The sequence below is a fragment of the Myxine glutinosa genome, chromosome 2, assembly GCF_964187855.1.
Source record: "Myxine glutinosa chromosome 2, kmMyxGlut1.1, whole genome shotgun sequence".
NCBI classification, from domain to species: domain Eukaryota; kingdom Metazoa; phylum Chordata; class Myxini; order Myxiniformes; family Myxinidae; genus Myxine; species Myxine glutinosa.
This window is the reverse complement of record NC_136262.1, coordinates 182,528,798-182,548,778: the sequence shown is the minus strand read 5'-3', so window position 1 is coordinate 182,548,778 and position 19,981 is coordinate 182,528,798. Positions and strand designations below refer to the sequence as shown.

At 39.8% G+C, this 19,981-nt stretch overlaps 1 protein-coding gene across 5 annotated transcripts in view; it reads right to left on the bottom strand.

Moving 5' to 3' along the window:
- Positions 1-554: 554 nt before the first annotated feature.
- DYSF (dysferlin) overlaps positions 555-19,981 on the bottom strand; it is a 221,820-nt gene continuing 202,393 nt past the window's right edge. For all 5 annotated transcript variants that reach the window (XM_078772024.1, XM_078772026.1, XM_078772022.1 and 2 more), the window contains 10 exons: positions 19,297-19,439; positions 19,041-19,168; positions 18,575-18,663; positions 17,475-17,570; positions 16,629-16,770; positions 16,207-16,306; positions 13,215-13,387; positions 8,618-8,727; positions 4,672-4,819; positions 555-838 (listed from right to left, as the gene is read on the bottom strand). In XM_078772024.1, coding sequence (XP_078628150.1) covers positions 803-838; positions 4,672-4,819; positions 8,618-8,727; positions 13,215-13,387; positions 16,207-16,306; positions 16,629-16,770; positions 17,475-17,570; positions 18,575-18,663; positions 19,041-19,168; positions 19,297-19,439 — 1,165 coding nt within the window. In that variant the 3' untranslated portion in view covers positions 555-802. The remainder of the gene's footprint in view (positions 839-4,671; positions 4,820-8,617; positions 8,728-13,214; positions 13,388-16,206; positions 16,307-16,628; positions 16,771-17,474; positions 17,571-18,574; positions 18,664-19,040; positions 19,169-19,296; positions 19,440-19,981) is intronic.

Here is a 19,981-nt window from a genome sequence, read left to right as displayed (position 1 = left end):
GACTGGGACTAAAACTCAGGATCTTCGGATCCCAAGCCTGCACCCTAACCGCTAAACCAACATCAGGTTACAAGCCAACATGTTGAAAAATAATAATGTGTTGGGTGTCATGGAGGAATTAAAACCTCTTGTTCTGAATGACAGTTTTGCTAACTACTGTAGTTTATCTAGCTTCGTATTATACTCCAAATTGAATTATCTATGTATGAAGGAAAGAAAAATAGGGAAATAAGCTAAATTCGACTTGTACTCCATATATATTTGTTTGCCTGAAAAATACGGTAATGTGATTATAAAGGCTGGATATTAATCTTTCAAAATGTGAATCACATGTCCCTCGCATTCCCCCACTCCTGGAGGGGAAGACATGGACCGTTTGCTCAGGCTCATCAAACATGGCGGCATAATGGCTTAGATTGGCCTGGTAATGAAAACTGCTCGAAGGTACTCCATAGTTGTGCTGGAGGACCTGAATTGACAGAAGCATCATTCGGGGTCTATGAATCTGCAGAAAGAGGCGGAAGCAGCAGGTTTGTTCAAAGAAAGTGCAAAGATCAGAAAATTATTTTTATTCCAACAAGTGCCGATAAGTAAACTTTCCACACAAACATTCCAGCAAGGACACTTTCTGCATTGGTATATAACATGTAAACAAGTGCTGAAACAGGACAAACGCCATCCACCGCACCTCCTCCAACATAGTGTTGCGTTTTGCTTTGTGAAAAGGTGACAGATTGTGACAACCAACAAATCGTAAAGTCATAATGCTTGATGAGGCAGTTTCTTCTCACGAGCTTTCGATTCATTTAGGATTGATGATCTTCATTGCAAGGTATTCCTGTAAAGGCAAAGGCATGTGCTGTTGGTGAAACCAAACTTTAAAGAATATGGCGCATTGTCATCGTGTGATTCATACTTTGTTGTTTTATTGGACCGGAACAGAGGGCCCTGAGAACCAGGTGAAACTATTTCTTAAAATACAAAGAGTTGAGTGGCAGGTGTGGGAAGGGGGTGGGTTGCGTTAGGAAGTGAACACCAGACATGGGGAAAATGGGAAAATGGAGACTAGGAATGATGAAAGAGACAGACAAAGAAACATTATCTCGTTTATAAGGACCAAATGGACAGTATGATGGAAGACAGCAGGGTAGGTCGACAAAGGTAATGTGATCGTGCAGTAAAAGCTGTCAAACTGGATAAATGTGAAAGGAAAGTGCAGGTGACTAAGGTAGTCAATGAGAACAAAAAAAGATCAAGGGGTTATCAAAACATGGTGATGTTAAATGATCGTCTAGTTTCCAAGTTAAATGTAGTAAATGCATCATGTAGTTTCCTGCAGTTATACCTCATGAATGCATTATCTTGTCTCTAAGTCATAGTAAATGCATTATCTAGTTCCCAAGTTATATCTAGTAAATGCATCATGTAGTTTCCTGCAGTTATACCTCATGAATGCATTATCTTGTCTCTAAGTTATAGTAAATGCATTATCTAGTTCCCAAGTTATATCTAGTAAATGCATCATGTAGTTTCCTGCAGTTATACCTCATGAATGCATTATCTAGTTTCTAAGTTATAGTAAATGCATTATCTAGTTCCAAGTTATATCTAGTAAATGCGTTATGTAGTTTCCTGTAGTTATACCTAATCAATGCATTATCTAGTCTCTAAGTGATAGTAAATGCATTATCTCATTCCCAAGTTATATCTAGTAAATGCATCATGTAGTTTCCTGTAGTTATACTGAATCAATACATTATCTAGTTTCTAAGTTATAGTAAATGCATTATCCTGTTCCAAAGTTATATCTCATAAATGCATTATGTAGTTTCCTGTAGTTGTACTTAATGAATGCATTATCTAGTTTCTAAGTTATAGTAAATGCATTATCTAGTTTCCAAGTTATATCCAGTAAATGCATAATGTAGTTTCCTGTAGTTATACCTAATTAATGCATTATCCAGTTTCTAAGTTATAGTAATTGCATTATCTAGTTCCCAAGTTATATCTAGTAAATGCATTACGTAGTTTCCTGTAGTTATACCTAATCAATGCATTATCTAGTTTCTAAGTTATAGTAAATGCATTATCTAGTTCCCAAGTTATATCTAGTAAATGCATTGTGTAGTTTCCTGTAGTTATACCTAATTAATGCATTATCTAGTTTCTATGTTATAGTAAATGCATTATCTAGTTCCCAAGTTATATCTAGTAAATGCATTATCTCGTTCCCAAGTTATATTTAGTAAATGCATTATCTCGTTTCCTGTAGTTATACTTAATGAATGCATTATCTCGTCTCTAAATTATAGTAAATGCATTATCTAGTTCCCAAGTTATATCTAGTAAATGCATTATGTAGTTTTCTTTAGTTATACTTAATGAATGCATTATCTTGTCTCTAAGTTATAGTAAATGCATTATCTAGTTCCCAAGTTATATCTAGTAAATGCATCATATAGTTTCCTGTAGTTATACTTCATGAATGCATTATCTCGTCTCTAAGTTATAGTAAATGCATTATCTAGTTCCCAAGTTATATCTAGTAAATGCATTATGTAGTTTCCTGTAATTATACTTAATGAATGCATTGTCTCATCTCCAAGTTATAGTAAATGCATTATCTCGTTCCCAAGTTGGGACATCTAGTAAATGCATTATGTAGTTTTCTTTAGTTATACCTAATCAATGCATTATCTAGTTTCTAAGTTATAGTTTATGCATTGTCTAATTCCCAAGTTATAACTAGTAAATGTATTTTGAGGTTCCCAAGTTATATCTAGTAAATGCATTATATAGTTTCCTGTAGTTATATCTAATGAATGCCTTGTCTAGAATTTAAGTTATAAACTAGATAATGCATTAACTACAAGTTCTATAGAATGTATTTTCTAGTTTCCAAGTTATATCTACTAAATTTGTCTAATTTCCAAGTTAAATATAGTAAAGCTTTATATTGTAAATATCTAGATTGCATTTATTTGTAAAATAAATAAATAAATAAATAAATTCTCTCTCATGATGCTTTTGCAAATACATTACCGAGTCAACATAGATATATTTAATATACCGTACTGGAGTATGTATTTCTATAAAATAAGTACTACAAATGTAAATGACTTCATCTTGAATTCACAGTTATTTTCCATTTGCATATTTTTGGGATGACTTCGTAAAACAAACAACTCTTAGTTGGGAGGGCACATATTTGGAAGCAAAAGCACCACTAATAAGAAAATCCTGAACTAAGGTGGTGCTTTCATTTTCATATCTGGGACGACTTGTTTTGTTATATTCAAAGTTATGACTGACATCATACCAAAATATGTAATTTCGTGTCTGTCTGTCTGAATGGCCATGATAAATTGGATTTTTGACCATGATAAATTCGGTAGTTACTTATCCAATCTCAACCAAACATGACAGGAGGATGAAGGGTCACAAAATAAAGGTCGTCGTGAATTCATTCCCCCCCCCCCCCCTCTCCCCAAGAGGGTTTTCTCCACCAAGAGGGGTTTGGGATTTCCTTGCTAATGGGGTTGCATGTTGATGTGTATATCCGTGTTAAGATAGCTTTATCATGGCGTTTTTCCAAGACCACTTCTAAAAACAAAAGTAACAACAACACAAAATATAATAGCATAATATTAATGTTATTACAAAACAATATTAATACAAATACTGTCCCATCTCCCCCAAAGGATTTTTCCTCCTTGAACAAATGCTGTCTTAATGTGCATAAATAGATTATTGTGACATTTGTGGGAGTACCTCTACCAAAAGCAAAAATATTATAAACCACATACACATTAGATTACCTTTTTATACAGTTGCTAATGCTGTTTAACACTAAATTGAAAGAAATTTGAGGAATCCAGACATCAGTCGATGCTTATCACGTCGACGAATGCACCTCATTGAAGATCTACTGTAGTCTACATACCCCACAAGGTTTAATAATACAGACACTTCCTGCTGCTTCTGTGGAGTTCTTCTAAGGAGTTTTTCATGCCATTTTTCCAAAGCCGCTTCTCATTACAACATTAATAATGACACTTGTGAATGAATGATCGTTTTAAGGCCATTTTTCCCCGTTAGCACGGGGGTTAGCCTTGCAGGGCCCCATGACAATCATGGTTCCCTGTTTGAGGCAATGTTTTTATGGCCGGATGCCCTTCCCGATGCCAACCCTTAGTCGCCTCTTACGATGCGCAGGGATACGGTGTACCTATTCTAAATCGGGGTACACACCGGGATCATTCATCCCAGCAAGCTGGTACTCAATTTCCCGACCTTGGAAGGATGACAGGCTGAGTCAACCCCCCGGCGTTAATTCAGCGATCAACCGGGATTCAAACACAGGATCCTAGGATCCTAAGCCAGCACCCTAACCACTAATCCAACACCAGGCTAATAATAATGACACTCGTGACAATAACATAAAATTAATGATATTACGAAACAATATCCCTACTCACCAAGGGGTTTTCTGACTTGCGATATTATCCCCCCTAACCCCGCTCAACCCCCCCCCCCCCCCCGTCCCCCACTTCCCTTATAATTCCTCAGCCTATAGTTCCTCTATGGATCCAAAAAATATCATTTAACTAGTAAGAGGCAAAGGTGGAAGAAAATTTCTGCCCTTGTAAAAAATAAAAATTCAAGACTCACCGGGAATGAATAGAAGAAGACCAAAAAGAAGAGCACAATTAGAATGAGAATGATGAGGCCAATAAAGAGCCATTTGAATCTTCGCCACACAATGTACTTCAATGTCCTCCAAGGTGATGTAAACCAAAGGAAGGATACATCTGGCCGTCTGTGGAAACACGGGTTGATGGTTAATTATTTGCAGCATTGGCTCTTTATGTAGACAATACGGAGACAAGGACAAGGTGGAAGTATGTGCAAATGTAAATCCGAGAAGAATAAAACAGAAAAGAAAGCGCAAGAGGGGAGAAAAGGAAAAAGTAGGAGATTGAGGTGAGGGGAAAAACAAGGAAGAAAGTCAGGGGGTTGTATGGGGAAATATAGCGACTGATTTGAGCAATATGAAATTACCTTTTTCTTTTTGATGAGCAATATTTCAATGGAGCATGACAATCTTACTATAATTCACCAAATGTCCGTCCGTCCGTTTGAAGGTACCGCAAAAACGGCTGAACCGATCGCAACGATATTTTGGGTGGGTATTCCTGGGACCCCTGGGAGTAAAATAGGCTATATTGTTTTTCCAATTTTTCCAAGTTTTCATATTTTCCCAAACACGATGGAATAATATTTACCGATATGAACAGTGATGTGGCTTTTGTTGAAATTCTACAAATACTGTTTATTCTACGTACCAGGAGAGAGTAAGATCGACTCCTGACGAACTCTTCCTATATAAACGTGCGGCTCCGAAGTAACACTGCAGCGTGTGCAAAGCGACTGAGAAAAGGTGTAGCGGCCGCTTCCGTGTTAGATTTGGCACGCACTCTTCACACATAAACATGCCACTGAGAAAGACGTGTAGCGGCCGCTTCCGTTTTGCAGAATTCAATCTTTTTCCAAAATGGGCGCTATGTACTGTTTAGATTTTGATGATTTGCCTGTGATATGATTCAATGGATGTTTATATGAATCGTTGAAAATAAAAAAAGCCTTCAATTTCTGATATTTTGCCGTTTCAATTGGGCTTCCCAATTGAAGCCCCGCCCGTAGGGCGGGTACCGTTGCTAGTTATTTTAACTTCACCATAAAACCAATGATCTAAGATTTATCACAACAGTCGAAGTATGGACCAACTGACATTAAAGCCATCTACTTTTTCAAGCATTTCCATAACAACCTTAAAAATATAGAAAGTGCATCTGGTATTCCAAAACCGTACGAACATTTGATAACAAATAACTTAGTTAATGGTACAAGAAACCAGTTAATTAACAAACTAGTTGATGGTTCGAGTAGATTTTACAACACAAGCAGCTACTTTTGCCTCCATTTTTCATCATTTAAGACACCTTTTTTTCATCGTTCATGCTCTGCAACTCCTTATGGAGAGCTATGAGTTTTGTCCAAAATGGGTAAAGAATCTCAGATATTAAAAATGGTACTACTGCATATGAAATCCAAGACAAAACAGTTGAATTACATTTGCACAAATTATTCCATTATAATTACAGGTTAAGGACTGCAGGTATACACCTTACTCTCGGTTGTTCCTTCCAACCCATTTTCTCGCCTCTCCCATCCCCTTCCCCCACCACACAATGATATCAGTCTAATGTTTCTTCTCGTATTGCACTATCTACTTCCACCACTGAAGGTGGGTGGAGGTTATGCTTTCACACCTGTTTGTCTGTCTGCCTGTCGCTGTGAACACGATATCTCAAAAAAGTTGTGGACGGATTCGGACAAAATTAGGTGGAGGTTGGATATGCGACACGGCCGAAATTATTCGATTTTGGTGACGATCCGGATCTGGATCAGTTAATTATTAAGTGATTTTTCACCATTGAATGATAGGGCCAAAAACGATATATAGCATGATATCTCTGTTACAGGCAGATTCGGAGTAAACTTGGTGGACAGATTGGTTGTGCGACGAAGCCAAATTGATTTGATTTTGGTGAAAATCCGAATCTGGATCCGGATACGATAATTTCTTTTGAAAATTTAAAATGATTCTTCACCATTGAGTGACAGAGCCAAAAACGATATATAAGCACGACATTTCAAAGTTGTGGACGACTTTTGACAAAACATGGTGGATGAGTTGGGTAAGTTACAATAACAAGGCCGATTAGATGTTGGTTCAGGTCTGGATCAAGATATGACCCATCAGTGGGATACAAAATGTAAACTGTTAAACCTGGCGGAAGTATGCTCTCTTCCGAGTGCTGTTTTAGTTTATGTTGTAGCCTCGGTCCTTCATGAAGCAAAAAGATCGGTGGAACTCAAGTATCCCACAGCATCCACGGGATGCTCCCAGATATGTAGTGCAGAAGTGATGTTGCAATGGTATCTTTGTTGGACCAGGAAGCGGCAGCTGGTCATAACATAAATAGTGGTTTGTCGGGCAGATAGTTTAGTTTGATAGTCTGAGTTGATAATTAGGTTTAGTCTGATTTGGAGCCTATTTTGATGCTACATAAGGGATGGGGTGGTGCCCACACTTAAGTCCAGCCAGATGGACTCATTTCACAACCAAGTAATATTATAATATTTTACACTTTGATAGTACAAGAGATTACATTACAATATTGTAATATCATTATTGTAATATCATTATTGTAATATCATTATTGTCATATCATTATTGTCATATCATTATTGTAATATCATTATTGTAAATCATTATTGTAATATCATTATTGTAATATCATTATTGTAATATCATTATTGTAATATCATTATTGTAATATCATTATTGTAATATCATTATTGTCATATCATTATTGTCATATCATTATTGTCATATCATTATTGTAATATCATTATTGTCATATCATTATTGTAATATCATTATTGTAATATCATTATTGTAATATCATTATTGTAATATCATTATTGTAATATCATTATTGTCATATCATTATTGTAATATCATTATTGTAATATCATTATTGTAATATCATTATTGTAATATCATTATTGTCATATCATTATTGTCATATCATTATTGTAATATCATTATTGTCATATCATTATTGTAATATCATTATTGTAATATCATTATTGTAATATCATTATTGTAATATCATTATTGTAATATCATTATTGTAATATCATTATTGTAATATCATTATTGTCATATCATTATTGTCATATCATTATTGTCATATCATTATTGTAATATCATTATTGTAATATCATTATTGTAATATCATTATTGTAACATCATTATTGTAATATCATTATTGTAATGTCATTATTGTAATATCATTATTGTAATATCATTATTGTGATGTAAACTCTGAGAGGAGATTGCATTACTCTATTTTATGTTGATGGTAAATAATGTAAATAAATGATGAATGCAGTTTTTGGTGTTGAAATGGATACACTGTACCGACTCCATGTTGCCTTTCTCCACTTCTTCTTGCAATGTATTCATTTCCTGGTTCTTTATACCAAATGTGCTAAATCCAAATTTGGGCGACACTTTGTGTAACAAAACATTGCTGAGCAAAGGCAAGAGCCCCAGCTGGTTACCTGCAAATTATTTCATCTGATACTCATAAACCTGGTGTTGGGCTAGCGGCTAGGGTGCCGGCTTTAGGATCCAAGGATCCTGGGTTCGAATCCCGGTCGATCGCTGAATTAACGCCAGGGGGGTTGACTCAGCCTGTCATCCTTCCGAGGTCGGCTAATTGAGTACCAGTTCACTGGTAATTCCCTGTTTGTCGTTAAAGGCGGCAAAAAGGGTTGGCGTCAGGAAGGGCATCCGGCCGTAAAACATTGCTTCAAAAAGGGGACCGAAAAACAACAACAACCATGGTTCCCGAAAAAGGCCAACCCCCGCTTTGCGGGGAAAAATGGCCTCTAAAGGTGGTTATGTTTTATTTTCTACTCATAAAATAAACAGTGCATACTTCATTATCAAAGAGCTAAATATCTCGCCAATGCAAATTACTTTGGTTCCTCCAACTTGGGGTTCATGTTGGGTTCTTTTCTTCCTTGACCAGCAGGATAATTCTCCACTTCCTTTTCTGGCAGGATCTCCAAAGTCATCTCCAACTTCCCCTGTTCAAAAGAGAAGTTATCAACCATCTTCATGTGAAACTATCCATGTTAAACAAACTAGAAGAAGCCTACCCACAACACCACCGACACAAATTATGATAGCTTTCTTTCACAAGAATCCAGCACCAAGATTCCCCATTCCACTTTTATGGGAATCAAACCAGGAGAAGTGCAGTATGTGAAGCACTTAAGACACCATCAGCCACAGCCTGTCTTGGGTAGACAATCTACAGCTGAACATCAAAGCTAGTCACATTGTTATTCTCCTCAGACAGATCCATTCTGAGCTGTTCACAATGAGCAAGGCCTTCATTTGAAGTGTTAGGGCTATACTCAAGATTGACACAGCTCTTCTCTAAAGTCTCAATTCCCATCTCTCAAGTGGAGGTTGATGCCAATAAATCAGAAGGTCTTGTGCTCAATCGGCAGAAGGAAGAGTCCAAGTGTCTGCATCTCAACCACTACAAGCGACGTGTTGACCTTTGTTTTTATTTTTATCCCACCGCCGCTCAAGGTATTGCTCCACCTACCCCCTTATTTCCTCCACTCATCCCCAGCCCCTTAAGTTGCAAGCAAGCGTCTTCCAGCATCTTCTTCCACTACTATTTCTTCCTACTCTTTCATCTTCCACTACATCTTCCCCAACCTACTACTATTTACGCTACCCAAGTCAAAGCTAGAATCCTCACCTCCATTTAAACATCCCATTGTTCCCCCATTTGTGGAAGCAATTTTCTTTACACAGGTACAGCTCAAGAAAGAGCAGAACAGGGGGCAATATATCAGATGATACATTGGGACAAAGGAAAAACAGTGGGACAACAACAAAGAATCCACAGCACAAGTTGAGGAATTGCAGAAGCATGCGAACATTCTGAGTGGGAATAACAAAGCTCAGTAAGGGAAATACAAGAAAGCATGACAGGGTGGTAGTGGGTAGCAGATTTAAGATCCAGTAAGGAAGAGGTCGACCACTGACTCAAGAATAAGGTTCCTTGAGCAAAAAAGAGGGATATGAAAGAATGCAGGCGAGTGTTGAGTTTGGACTTCAGGAAGGTACCAAGGAAAGGATTTATCTCAGAACGTGCGACTTGGAGGGGCAATGGCTGGACAACAAGGTGAGAGGGCTGAAGAAGCAAAGCAAGAATACAGCCAATAATTTAAAGAAATGGGAGGCCACCAACCTGGCTGTGGTAAGCGATATGTAGATCCAAAGACAGCTTCCTGAATAGTGATTCCACAGACGCCTTGCATTCTACAGCCTCAATATTGGAAGGAGCAGCATCACCACCAGTCAACAGCGGAGAGCCATAATCCATGCCATTCTTGATGAAGTTGTTCTACATACACCCTTACAGAGGACAGCAAAGTTTGGATTTGGCCCAGTTGACAGTTTTTACGTGGTGGCCAACCCTGAAATGTAATCTACTAAAGATGTGTTATCGTTCACCATGAAAGCCCAAGAGCTCCAGAAATTGTCACTTTCCAAAAAGGAATTGGGAAATTTGCCTGCCAATCAAAATGAAGTGACAAATTGAGAATATGGATCTTCCTTGCACCAAAAGACATGTTCCAGATAGACAACCAATTCCTATTTTTCTCAGATGGGCAGAGGGATTTGTTGGCATCTTGCACCGAGCGGAGCCAGCTGCAACGTGGAGATAAATTGTCCAGTGATGTTGTGGTCTCGATGTGCATCAAGAACATTAGTCCCACAATACAACTTGAAGCTATACTGGCCTATAGAGGTCCAAAAAATGATTGGATTTTGTCCAAAGCAAACTCCTGCATATTAGTGGAGAGAAAAATCTGGTAGTTGGTGTAGAAGAAACCCTGGATACCATTAGTGGAAATCAGAGCATGGTGCCACTCCCAGACAACCTTTAAATTTTAACATTTATTTATTTATATTGAATTATACACTGTACTTGAATACTGTAGAACACAAATATCCTTTCTGGCACTTCCAAAATCCTCCAGTTTAGCAGTACTTGGACAAAATATTACACCATTTGACACCATCGAGAGATTCAAGACCAATCAAATTTGCCACTCATGGCCTTTTTTGTCATCGGGGAATATCGAGATTCAGACAAAATGGCGTCTTGTTACAAATATAGATTGTGCTCAGAAACGCAAAGGAAGAGTTTTAAAAAACCCTTCTCATGTCCTTTTTCTCAAGACTGTGTGGGCTAAGGTGTTCCATGAACTCTTGTTGAGAAACGAGTCCCAGGCACTACGTCTGGCAATGAAGATTATATAGCGGATCAATCAATGGGAGAGAAGGTGGACTTGGTTATTGATTTCATCACTTACATTAATTGGATATTACTCTCCTGAATGAGTATTATTTAATAATAATTTACATGCATGATCAATTGTTATGAATGGATTTATTTATTAGAAAAGAGTAGGAACAACTGGATTGAGCATGGTGGGAGGAGCAGAGGAGGTAAGTGTTACGTGCTCCTCCCCAAACCTCGGTCACGGTGTACCTCCGAGCCTCGAGAGGAGTCACGGCAGAAAGATGTGTTATTCTGTATGTCAAAGATGAATGGTGAAACCACGCCAATTGTTACCAACAAACAAGTATTGCATTAAGGTCACACAAGAATAACAGTACAATAACAATATTAATCAATTGTACAACCAATATATCATTCCTATGATGGTACCATCAGTTTCGTACAATATAACTCACTGTGCTCCAAGTGAGCGAAAATAACATTCCCAATGTCTCTATCCCGGCTTCAAGCCAAGGTCGATCCACGCTCCAGTGATCGTCAGAACGATGCTGTATCGAGACCAGAATCCCGCTCGGTTGACAGTCACACTGCCAAAGATGGGCAAAGGTATCCGCAAGAGGCGGCTGGGAAATCACACCTTCGGGTATGGACGTTCAACGGCTCCCAATCGGCGAACCGCAAATTCACACTCAAAATCCACGTTACACACACACACCAGGTTAACGTCTGGATGCGGTGAAATGGTTGAAGCGAGGTGAAAAACCTGGAGCGATGCGAAAATCCAGCGTGAGGCAAAATGGCCAACGGTCCATTCGAGACGTAACGGCACTTCAATGATTCTCTTCGGAATCAACCGCAAAACCTGTCACGCAGGTTTATCTGTCACAGCGACAACAACTCTGTCGCAGGAATCCCTTTCCCAGGAAACCCCAAAGTTCGCTAGTGACCCCCGTTCGCCAGCGTTTGCTCCAGACCTCCAAGTAGCTCGGCTCCTTCTCCAACCTTACTCGCTCCGCCTCTTCTTCCTCTTTTTTTTTCCTCCTCGTCCGGTTCCCGGTCCGGTTTCCGGTTTCTTTTAAAACACTAACTTTTTTACCTTTTGAAAACAGTAATCTCTATTTCACTTAAACAATAATAATAGTACATGCAACCAAAAATGTTTACAGTGGATGAGAACCACAACAACGGAAGTGACGAATCCATAACAGTAAGCAAAAGACAATGATAGAAGTGGGGTCAAGGGGGAATCACGTTTCTCCAACCCTCCCCCCACATCCCTAATGTAATTTCCTCCGTTATCTACCCCCTTTACCGATCCAATTTCCTCCCACTTATCCAGTCACCCTCCATTCTCGAGATACTGTGATGTATTTTTTTTGTTAATCAGTTCCCTCGACTTCGATCGATGTGCTGACCTGTGACAATAGTGTGACATTCTGTTTGTTCTTTCATGTCTCATCTGTAGAATCTTTTTTTTAAGCTGGATCAAAAACCGAGAACAACCAAATAAGGAGAGGTAAACCGTCCCCGCAGGGACAACAGCTGTTTAAACAGAAGGTTCACCATGACCTTTTGAAGGACAAAATACCGATAAGCTTTGCTGCCCAAATCTCAGATGTAATAAATGGAGTAATTAGTTGGCCATAAAGGAAAGCTGGCACCTCTGTATTCATATTCACGTCATTGAACTTGCTTCCACAGCACCCTTCCTGTCACGTGATGCACACTATAAAGAAGGTTGAATGGCATTTTCATGAGAATCTTAATGGTTTAATGGTCGTAATCTAGGTCGCAGCATCAAAACATGGACATGTTTTTCATTTCTTAGTAAAAACAAAACAAAACAAAAAAAACAGCATTTTAGAGAACACATTCAAAAGTAAACCACACCTGCACAGAATCAAACAGAAGATTAAAACGAAAATCCACACCTACTCTGGACAACTAAAAGAGCACCAAAGTGCCAACACAAAGTCAAGGCGCCCACATCCCGGAGGTGAATCCAATTGTGAGAAAAACTTAAAAAATAATACCCATGATGCAGAGGATTGTTGTATAGCAATGAACAAGCAACTGCAGACCCTTCTGTTCAAGACTTTAAGGGTGAATCTTCACCACACATCACTTCCGGTTAATTATGCATTCATTAGTATTCAGGTAATTGAACAGCGCCATATTAACAATCTCCCAATACCACAAGGACTCGATGTAAGTTAGTCATCAAGACACAGAAGGTCATACCACAAGTTCTGGGACTCCATTTTTCTCAGCTGTGCAAGCCCACCAACCCTTCATGCTCTTTTGTTTAAACAAAGAGCAGAGATCAGTTGCCATCCCATGGCTGTTCTTCAGTGAGCATTTCGCTGCAGTCTTGGTGGGACGGGGTAAGCAGTGCAAGTCCAGCACGAGGGAACCTACGTGTGTGGAACAGAACCAAGAAATACAACCTTACTTTTCACATGTTAAATACAGTTTTTGAAAGAGAAAATAGTTAAAATATAGATATAATTATGGCACAAGGAAACAGAACTTAAGAGAAAGCATCCATTGGCAACCAATCTCATAAATTCATAAATCATGTCAAAGTACATCAACATCTCCAAATTGATTTGTCCTGCATGTGATACATGTATTAACTCCATGAGCCTCAACACAACACAAATTGGGTCAGGAGGGCAGGGAGTGAGGTGGGGGAGGGGGTGGGGGAGGAGAGGGGGATTCCCCAAGCCACCATATCCATTATTCATTTGAACACCCTCTGCATTTGAACGTCAACCCGACCAGTCGCCAAGTTCCACCCAATGGCTCCATCGTTGTGCTCGACGAATGACGAAGCTCGGGTCATGGTTTGCCAGTCACAATAGTTTCCACGCCCCTCGTCCCACTCTGGGGGTGTGGCCTTGTTCTTGAGACGGTTGGTGGGGTGGGGTTAATTGTCCGATCAGGAATGTTCGGCACTGTCTTGGTGGATGGTGGTTTGTCGAGATTCAGATGCATCAGTTGGTCTGATGCACTAAATTTTCACCGTCGGAGCGCCTCCTCCTTTAGAATATTTTAAGGATAATCAAGACGTCATCGGTCATGTGGTACAGGCGCCATCTTGGAAAAGGCGAAAAATGTTGCACCTCTATATCTCCAAAACCGCTGCATGGAAAAAATTGAAACGTGGCTCATTGTAAAGAACTCCATATGGGGAATAGGTGTTGTTAATTATGACGTCGTAATTCGACAGGGAAAACGCTTAGTCTGATCAGTTTGAAATGTATTGAGCGTGATCTATGCAACAATTATATTAGAGAATATAAATTTATGATGCCATCGCTCACGTGGTCTGGCAGCCATATTGGATTTTTAAAAAAAAGAAACGTTCGAAAACAGAAGAGTTGGCTCACACCAAGTTGACTGCGCAGGGTAAGTATTCTATGAATACCATTGAGTTATTACCCTGCGCTTGTGAAGCAAAAGGCAGGGTGAAGCAATCGGTTGGGTATGTGTACCGTGTCTGCATTTAAAAAATTCATTTTCTCGGCAACCGTTGGTCCGATTGACACGAAATTTTACCATAAGAGCACCTCCGCCTGTAAAAAAAAAATTTTATTCATAATTATGATGTCATAGGTCACGTGGTATGGACGCCATCTTGGAAAAACGTTATACCTCGATCTCTCAAACCGCTCAATGGAAAAAATGGAAACGTGGCTCATTGTCAAGTACTACCCATGGGGAATAAGATATGTTGATGATGACATCAGGAGTGCCTTAATTATGACGTCATAATTCGACAAGTACAACGCCTCATCTGATCAATATGAAAAAAAAAAAATTCCTCTGCAGCTTTTCGTCCAATTGGCACGAAATGTTCAGAATATGAGCACCTCCTCCTGTGGAATTTTTTAAATGTCAATTATGACGTCATAGGTAACGTGGTACAGACGCCATCTTGGAAAGATCGAAAAAAATGTTGCACCTCATCTCTGAAACCGCTCCATGGAAAAAAAAATCGAAACATGGCTCTGTCAAAAACTCTGCTTGGGGAATAAGATATGTTAGTGATGGTCATCGGCAACTTAATTATGTCATAATTCGACAAGTTCAATGCTTGATTCGATCAGTATGAATTTTTTCTCTGCAATTCTTCGTCTGATTTACACAATTTTCACCATAGGAGGGTTTCCTCCTGGAAAATATTTTGATTATTATGACGTCATAGCTTACGTGGTACAGGCGCCATTTGGAAAAACTTCGCACCTCTATCTCTGAAACCACTCCATGGAAACAATTGAGACCTGGCTCATTGTCAACTACTCCCCATGGGGAAAAAGATATGTTAATGATGTCATCAGTGCCTTCGTTATGATGTCATAATTCGACAAATACAATCCCTATCCATCCGATTACAAAAATTTTTTTTAGCAACTGTTGGTCTGATGGACACGAAATTTTCAGCATAGGAGCGCATCCTCCATTGGAATATTTTAATGATAATCATGACGTCATAGGTCATGTGTTACAGGCGCCATATTGGGAAAACCGAAAAACGTTGCACCTCAATATCTCCAAAACCGCTCTATGGAAAAAATTGAAACGTGGCTCATTGTAAATAACTCCATATGGGGAATAGGTGCCGTTAGCGATGACGTAATTTGTGCCATAATTATGACATCATAATTCGACAGGACAATGCTTAGTCTGATGAGTTTGAAATTTATTGAGCATGATCTATGCAACAATTACATAAGAGAATATAAATTGTCCTACAGACTAAGTGCTAATGCTACAGAAATGGTAGAGTTGGGGAACGAGGCAGCGCTGGGTGAGACAAGCAAATTGATACGATAAGAGGGCCGTTTGTCTGTGTCTGTGTCGCTAATTCTCTCAGATGGTCGATCGTATCTTCGTCAAACTTTCAACGGTTAGTCAGTGAGTGTCACGGAGTGTTTTAGACAAAATAAAAAATTCTAAATATTGAAAAAAAAGGCAATGCTGGGTACCCCTGCTCATGTAAAATAATAGTTGACCGTATCGTAAACATTATATGTAGTTGTGCAGGTGAAGCAATTGTAGTTGCACATCTACCTGCTGGGTGTTTATCGTACCACACATACATTTAAATAGAATGCCAATCCTCAATGAATACCTGCCTGATAACAGGTGAATCAATCAGGTGTCTCACACAACCTTAACCAGGAGTGAGTGCTGCTGCTGCGAGCCACAGTGATGTAATGTATCTTACCCAAAAAATCATCAAAAGAGAACTTGTCGTTGTCCCAGATTTGCAGGTTCAGTCTCGGTGGAACTCTTTGCTCCGTAGCATCGAGACTCCAAAAGTGTTCCTTGATGGGGAAGAAGAGGTGGTGCCCAGAGAGGAATAATTATAAATTAGTACTCAGGATGACGACACCCCAAACCAACGCCATTAAAGGAGAATTACCATTACAATACAAAATAACTGTTAAAATCAAGATGGCTCAATACTGCCCTTCAGGGAAGGGGGTAATATACCTTCACCTTACTATGTGTGACCTACAAGGGAGCATCCGGTCCACATACTGTCCTTAACTTTAAAATGATCGTGGTAGTTTTGTGAAAGGAAAGGGGGTGGGGGGGGTGGGGGTGGGGGTGTATTGAATAATAGCCAATTCGTATCTGTAACACCTTTTGAGAAAGCATACAGAGCTGTTCCGCAGGCAGGTAATCAAAGGAGAATACAAATCGCCAATTGAAATTCCCTTCTCCACCCAGGGAGCGGTAGTGAACATCTGTTTGCTGCTTGAGCTCTTTCATACCTTCCAGCCAACTGTGGGCAGAAAAACAATAGATGACCAACGTATGAAAAATAACATACAAGGGACTTGGACATAGACACAGGGGCACATCATTTGGCCATTCATGTCTGTGCTCTATTAGCTATCAAATGAATCCAATCTATCAGTATAATGAAAATCACCTGGGGGTGGGGGGGGGATAGTTTTATAGTTAGCGAATCAAAGTGAGTATGCCTTTTGGAAACCCTTCAACATCAAAGTACTTGCAAGTATAACTAAGTTGATCATTATACAGAAGACGTCACACACTTCCGGTTGTGTTCCCAAATTACCCCCGAGATCTCATTCAAATGTGCCTCGACTTTTCCTCGACTGTGAAGGCCACGAACACCAATTATTAGTCTAATCACGTGATGCTATTGAGGACTTCCATTGCCATCGTGCCCCATTCTGGATCATTTTAACTCTGCTGGGTTTGGAGTTTTTACAAAGGTTAAAACACATGACTTTACAGCTTCACTGGAGGAGCACGCAGAACTGTACGAGCATGGTGGCCTAGTCACATTTCTTTCAAACGCTAACTTTATCTGAAGGATTGTCTTAATGCATTCATTTATAAAGTACTTTGATCAAGGCGTTTGTAAACTTTGATCGGAAAGAAAGGGTAACACAGGAGGGAACGATACCTTGGTAACACTAATTCACAAGTCATCTCGGCAATCCGTTGCCTGCTCACCCTTTCACGAAGATGTCACTCATCTTCTCCCCGGTGATACTTGTGTCATCTAATATCACGTCCATCGTGTTCCATACGATGCATCTCAGTTGGTACCTGGCTCACCAAAATGAAGAGCAAGTCATAAATAATCATAATATAATTTGAGATATGTGTCGGTGTGCATATTGGTTATACTTCATTACACTCCTGAAATGCTGGACTGAATGAGTTGAAAACTGGTGGTTGTACACAGGACGGGCACAGGGTGGCACAGGGAGGCACAGGGTGGCAATGACTAAAGGGGGGCTGGGGAAGGGAATTCTGGGGGGAAAACAACACGTCCATCGGGATGGGTTCTTCCTTTGTAATTACTAGGGCATGCCCGTACTATATATATATCTAAAATTATATCCCCCCCTCTATTTACATGAAATGGTTTGGTCCAAAGCGAACGGCTTGCGAGTACGGTGACAATCCCCCCCCCCCCTCTATTTACATGAAATGGTTTGGTCCATTCGCAAAGCCAAAGCGAACGGCAGTTACGAATCGCAGTTACGATGAATCGCAAAGTAGTTTTAATTAGTTTTAAAACATAGTTTAACGCCAACATAGTTTGCCAACGTGAAATAAATGAATACGCTCTCAAATGTGCCGTCCGAGGCAGAGTGTGTTCGCCACGTTCGGCACACGCGATAGCTCGCTGCTCTCTGATTGGTTGAATCGTTTTTTGGACATAGCTCGGTAAGTAATTGTCCGATTAATATGAAACCTTGAAAAGGCACATCCTCGGGTCCCCAGCAATATACCTGGCAAGTTTAAAGTATATCGGACCGGTAGTTGTCGAGAAACAGCGGTCGCATACACACACACAGAGATTACTGGAATTATAGATAGATGATACCATGGGATACAAGTTCCAGGCCACATACTAGTATTAGGATTAAGGGATAGATAGACAAAGAAACTTTGCCAGCATTGAAGTCTGGTTTAAAAAATACTTTCCAAAAGCCACACACTGTACCCCAAAATATTTAACCTTTGACCACAATTTACTGGATAATCTCTTCACCACACAGACCAGCCATGTTTAGTCATCTCAAACAATCCACTTTTCAAACCTTTGTGGCTTGCGAGGGGTAATGTTGACGGATGGGCCCGGTGGTCCCTTCTTCTTAGGAAACAGGTCAACCCACATCTGCAATCGACCCTGAAACAAGATCAAAGGAGGGTGTAATACACGAACAATATATCCAGGATTTAACGTCCAACTTGACCATTTTTTAGAAGCCACTTGTACTGAGCATGGGTATCGGGAGAAGGCATATTCAAGGGTGTGGGGTTTGAGAGAATACAAAGACAATGTTCTCATTCAAAGACAATGACCTCCAAGTTCAACACTTGTCGGACTCCTATAAATTGGGATAAAATATGGAAATCAAAATGCCGACACTGAAGAGCTAGCCAGAGAAACTTCCAAACTATTATCAGCATCTTTGCACATGTACTCGGTTGGTATTTCCACATTTAAACAAAGATACAAGATAAAATCCACCAACATGGTGCTCAACAAAAGCCAGGCCATACCTGCTCAACACCAGGCTGCAAGGGATTGTACAATCGTCGTGTCTCCACATGCTCAGGCACTAAGCCACAATGATGCAGTGCCATCAATGACAACTGTTCCTGTTGTGAACCCAGATGTGCTGGACGCTCTGGGGGAGGGAGGTGTGGATAGATTATGAACTCGTATTCGAATAAACACTTAAAGTGCTATTTGGATAAGCAATTAATAGAGCAAAAGTTTCAAAACGAACAGGTCAGCCAGGTTAAAAGCACTTACCCTGTCCCTCAAAAGAGAAAGTGTGGCCTTCCAGGCAAAGTCGTCCATCTGAATAAGTGGGAAGGTTGAAATTACGTTGTTTGCAGATCTCCTCCAGAATCTGAGACGGACGCGTCTGATCTCGCCAGGCATTGAGACCAGACCTGACAAAAATAATCACAAAAAAGCTTCCTAAGGAGAATGTATATTGTTGTGATGAAGGGAGATCATGAGGCCAACATGAGGTTAACATTTGGCATTTCTGTCCAAGCACATGGCTCATCATGCTGGTGGCCAAGGTTGAAATCCCTTTTACTTCTTTAAATTGCCCATCGTCTCATGATTTATGCAAGAGCAACAACAAGTCCTATTAATGTCCTTTACTGGTTGTGCTATTCCTCCCTTTCTTTACAGTATGAATCTCCAGCATTGAAGTTATCCATTCCAACAACACATGTTGTTGCTGCTTCATAGGCTGTGCATTGATGAAGAACCTTTGTCTCACGGGACGTCCCCGACTCCTATTGGTACTACGTACTGGTCTATATACTATTTCGGATTCACCGGCTGGAAATGATGAGATTCCGGCAGCAAGGAGAGTCCATTGATGATTTCGTCAACCGATGCCGACGGAAGGGAAGGTCGTACAATTTCTCCGAAGCAGAACTCTCTGAACGGATTATCGAGTTGATTGTTGCGAGCACCC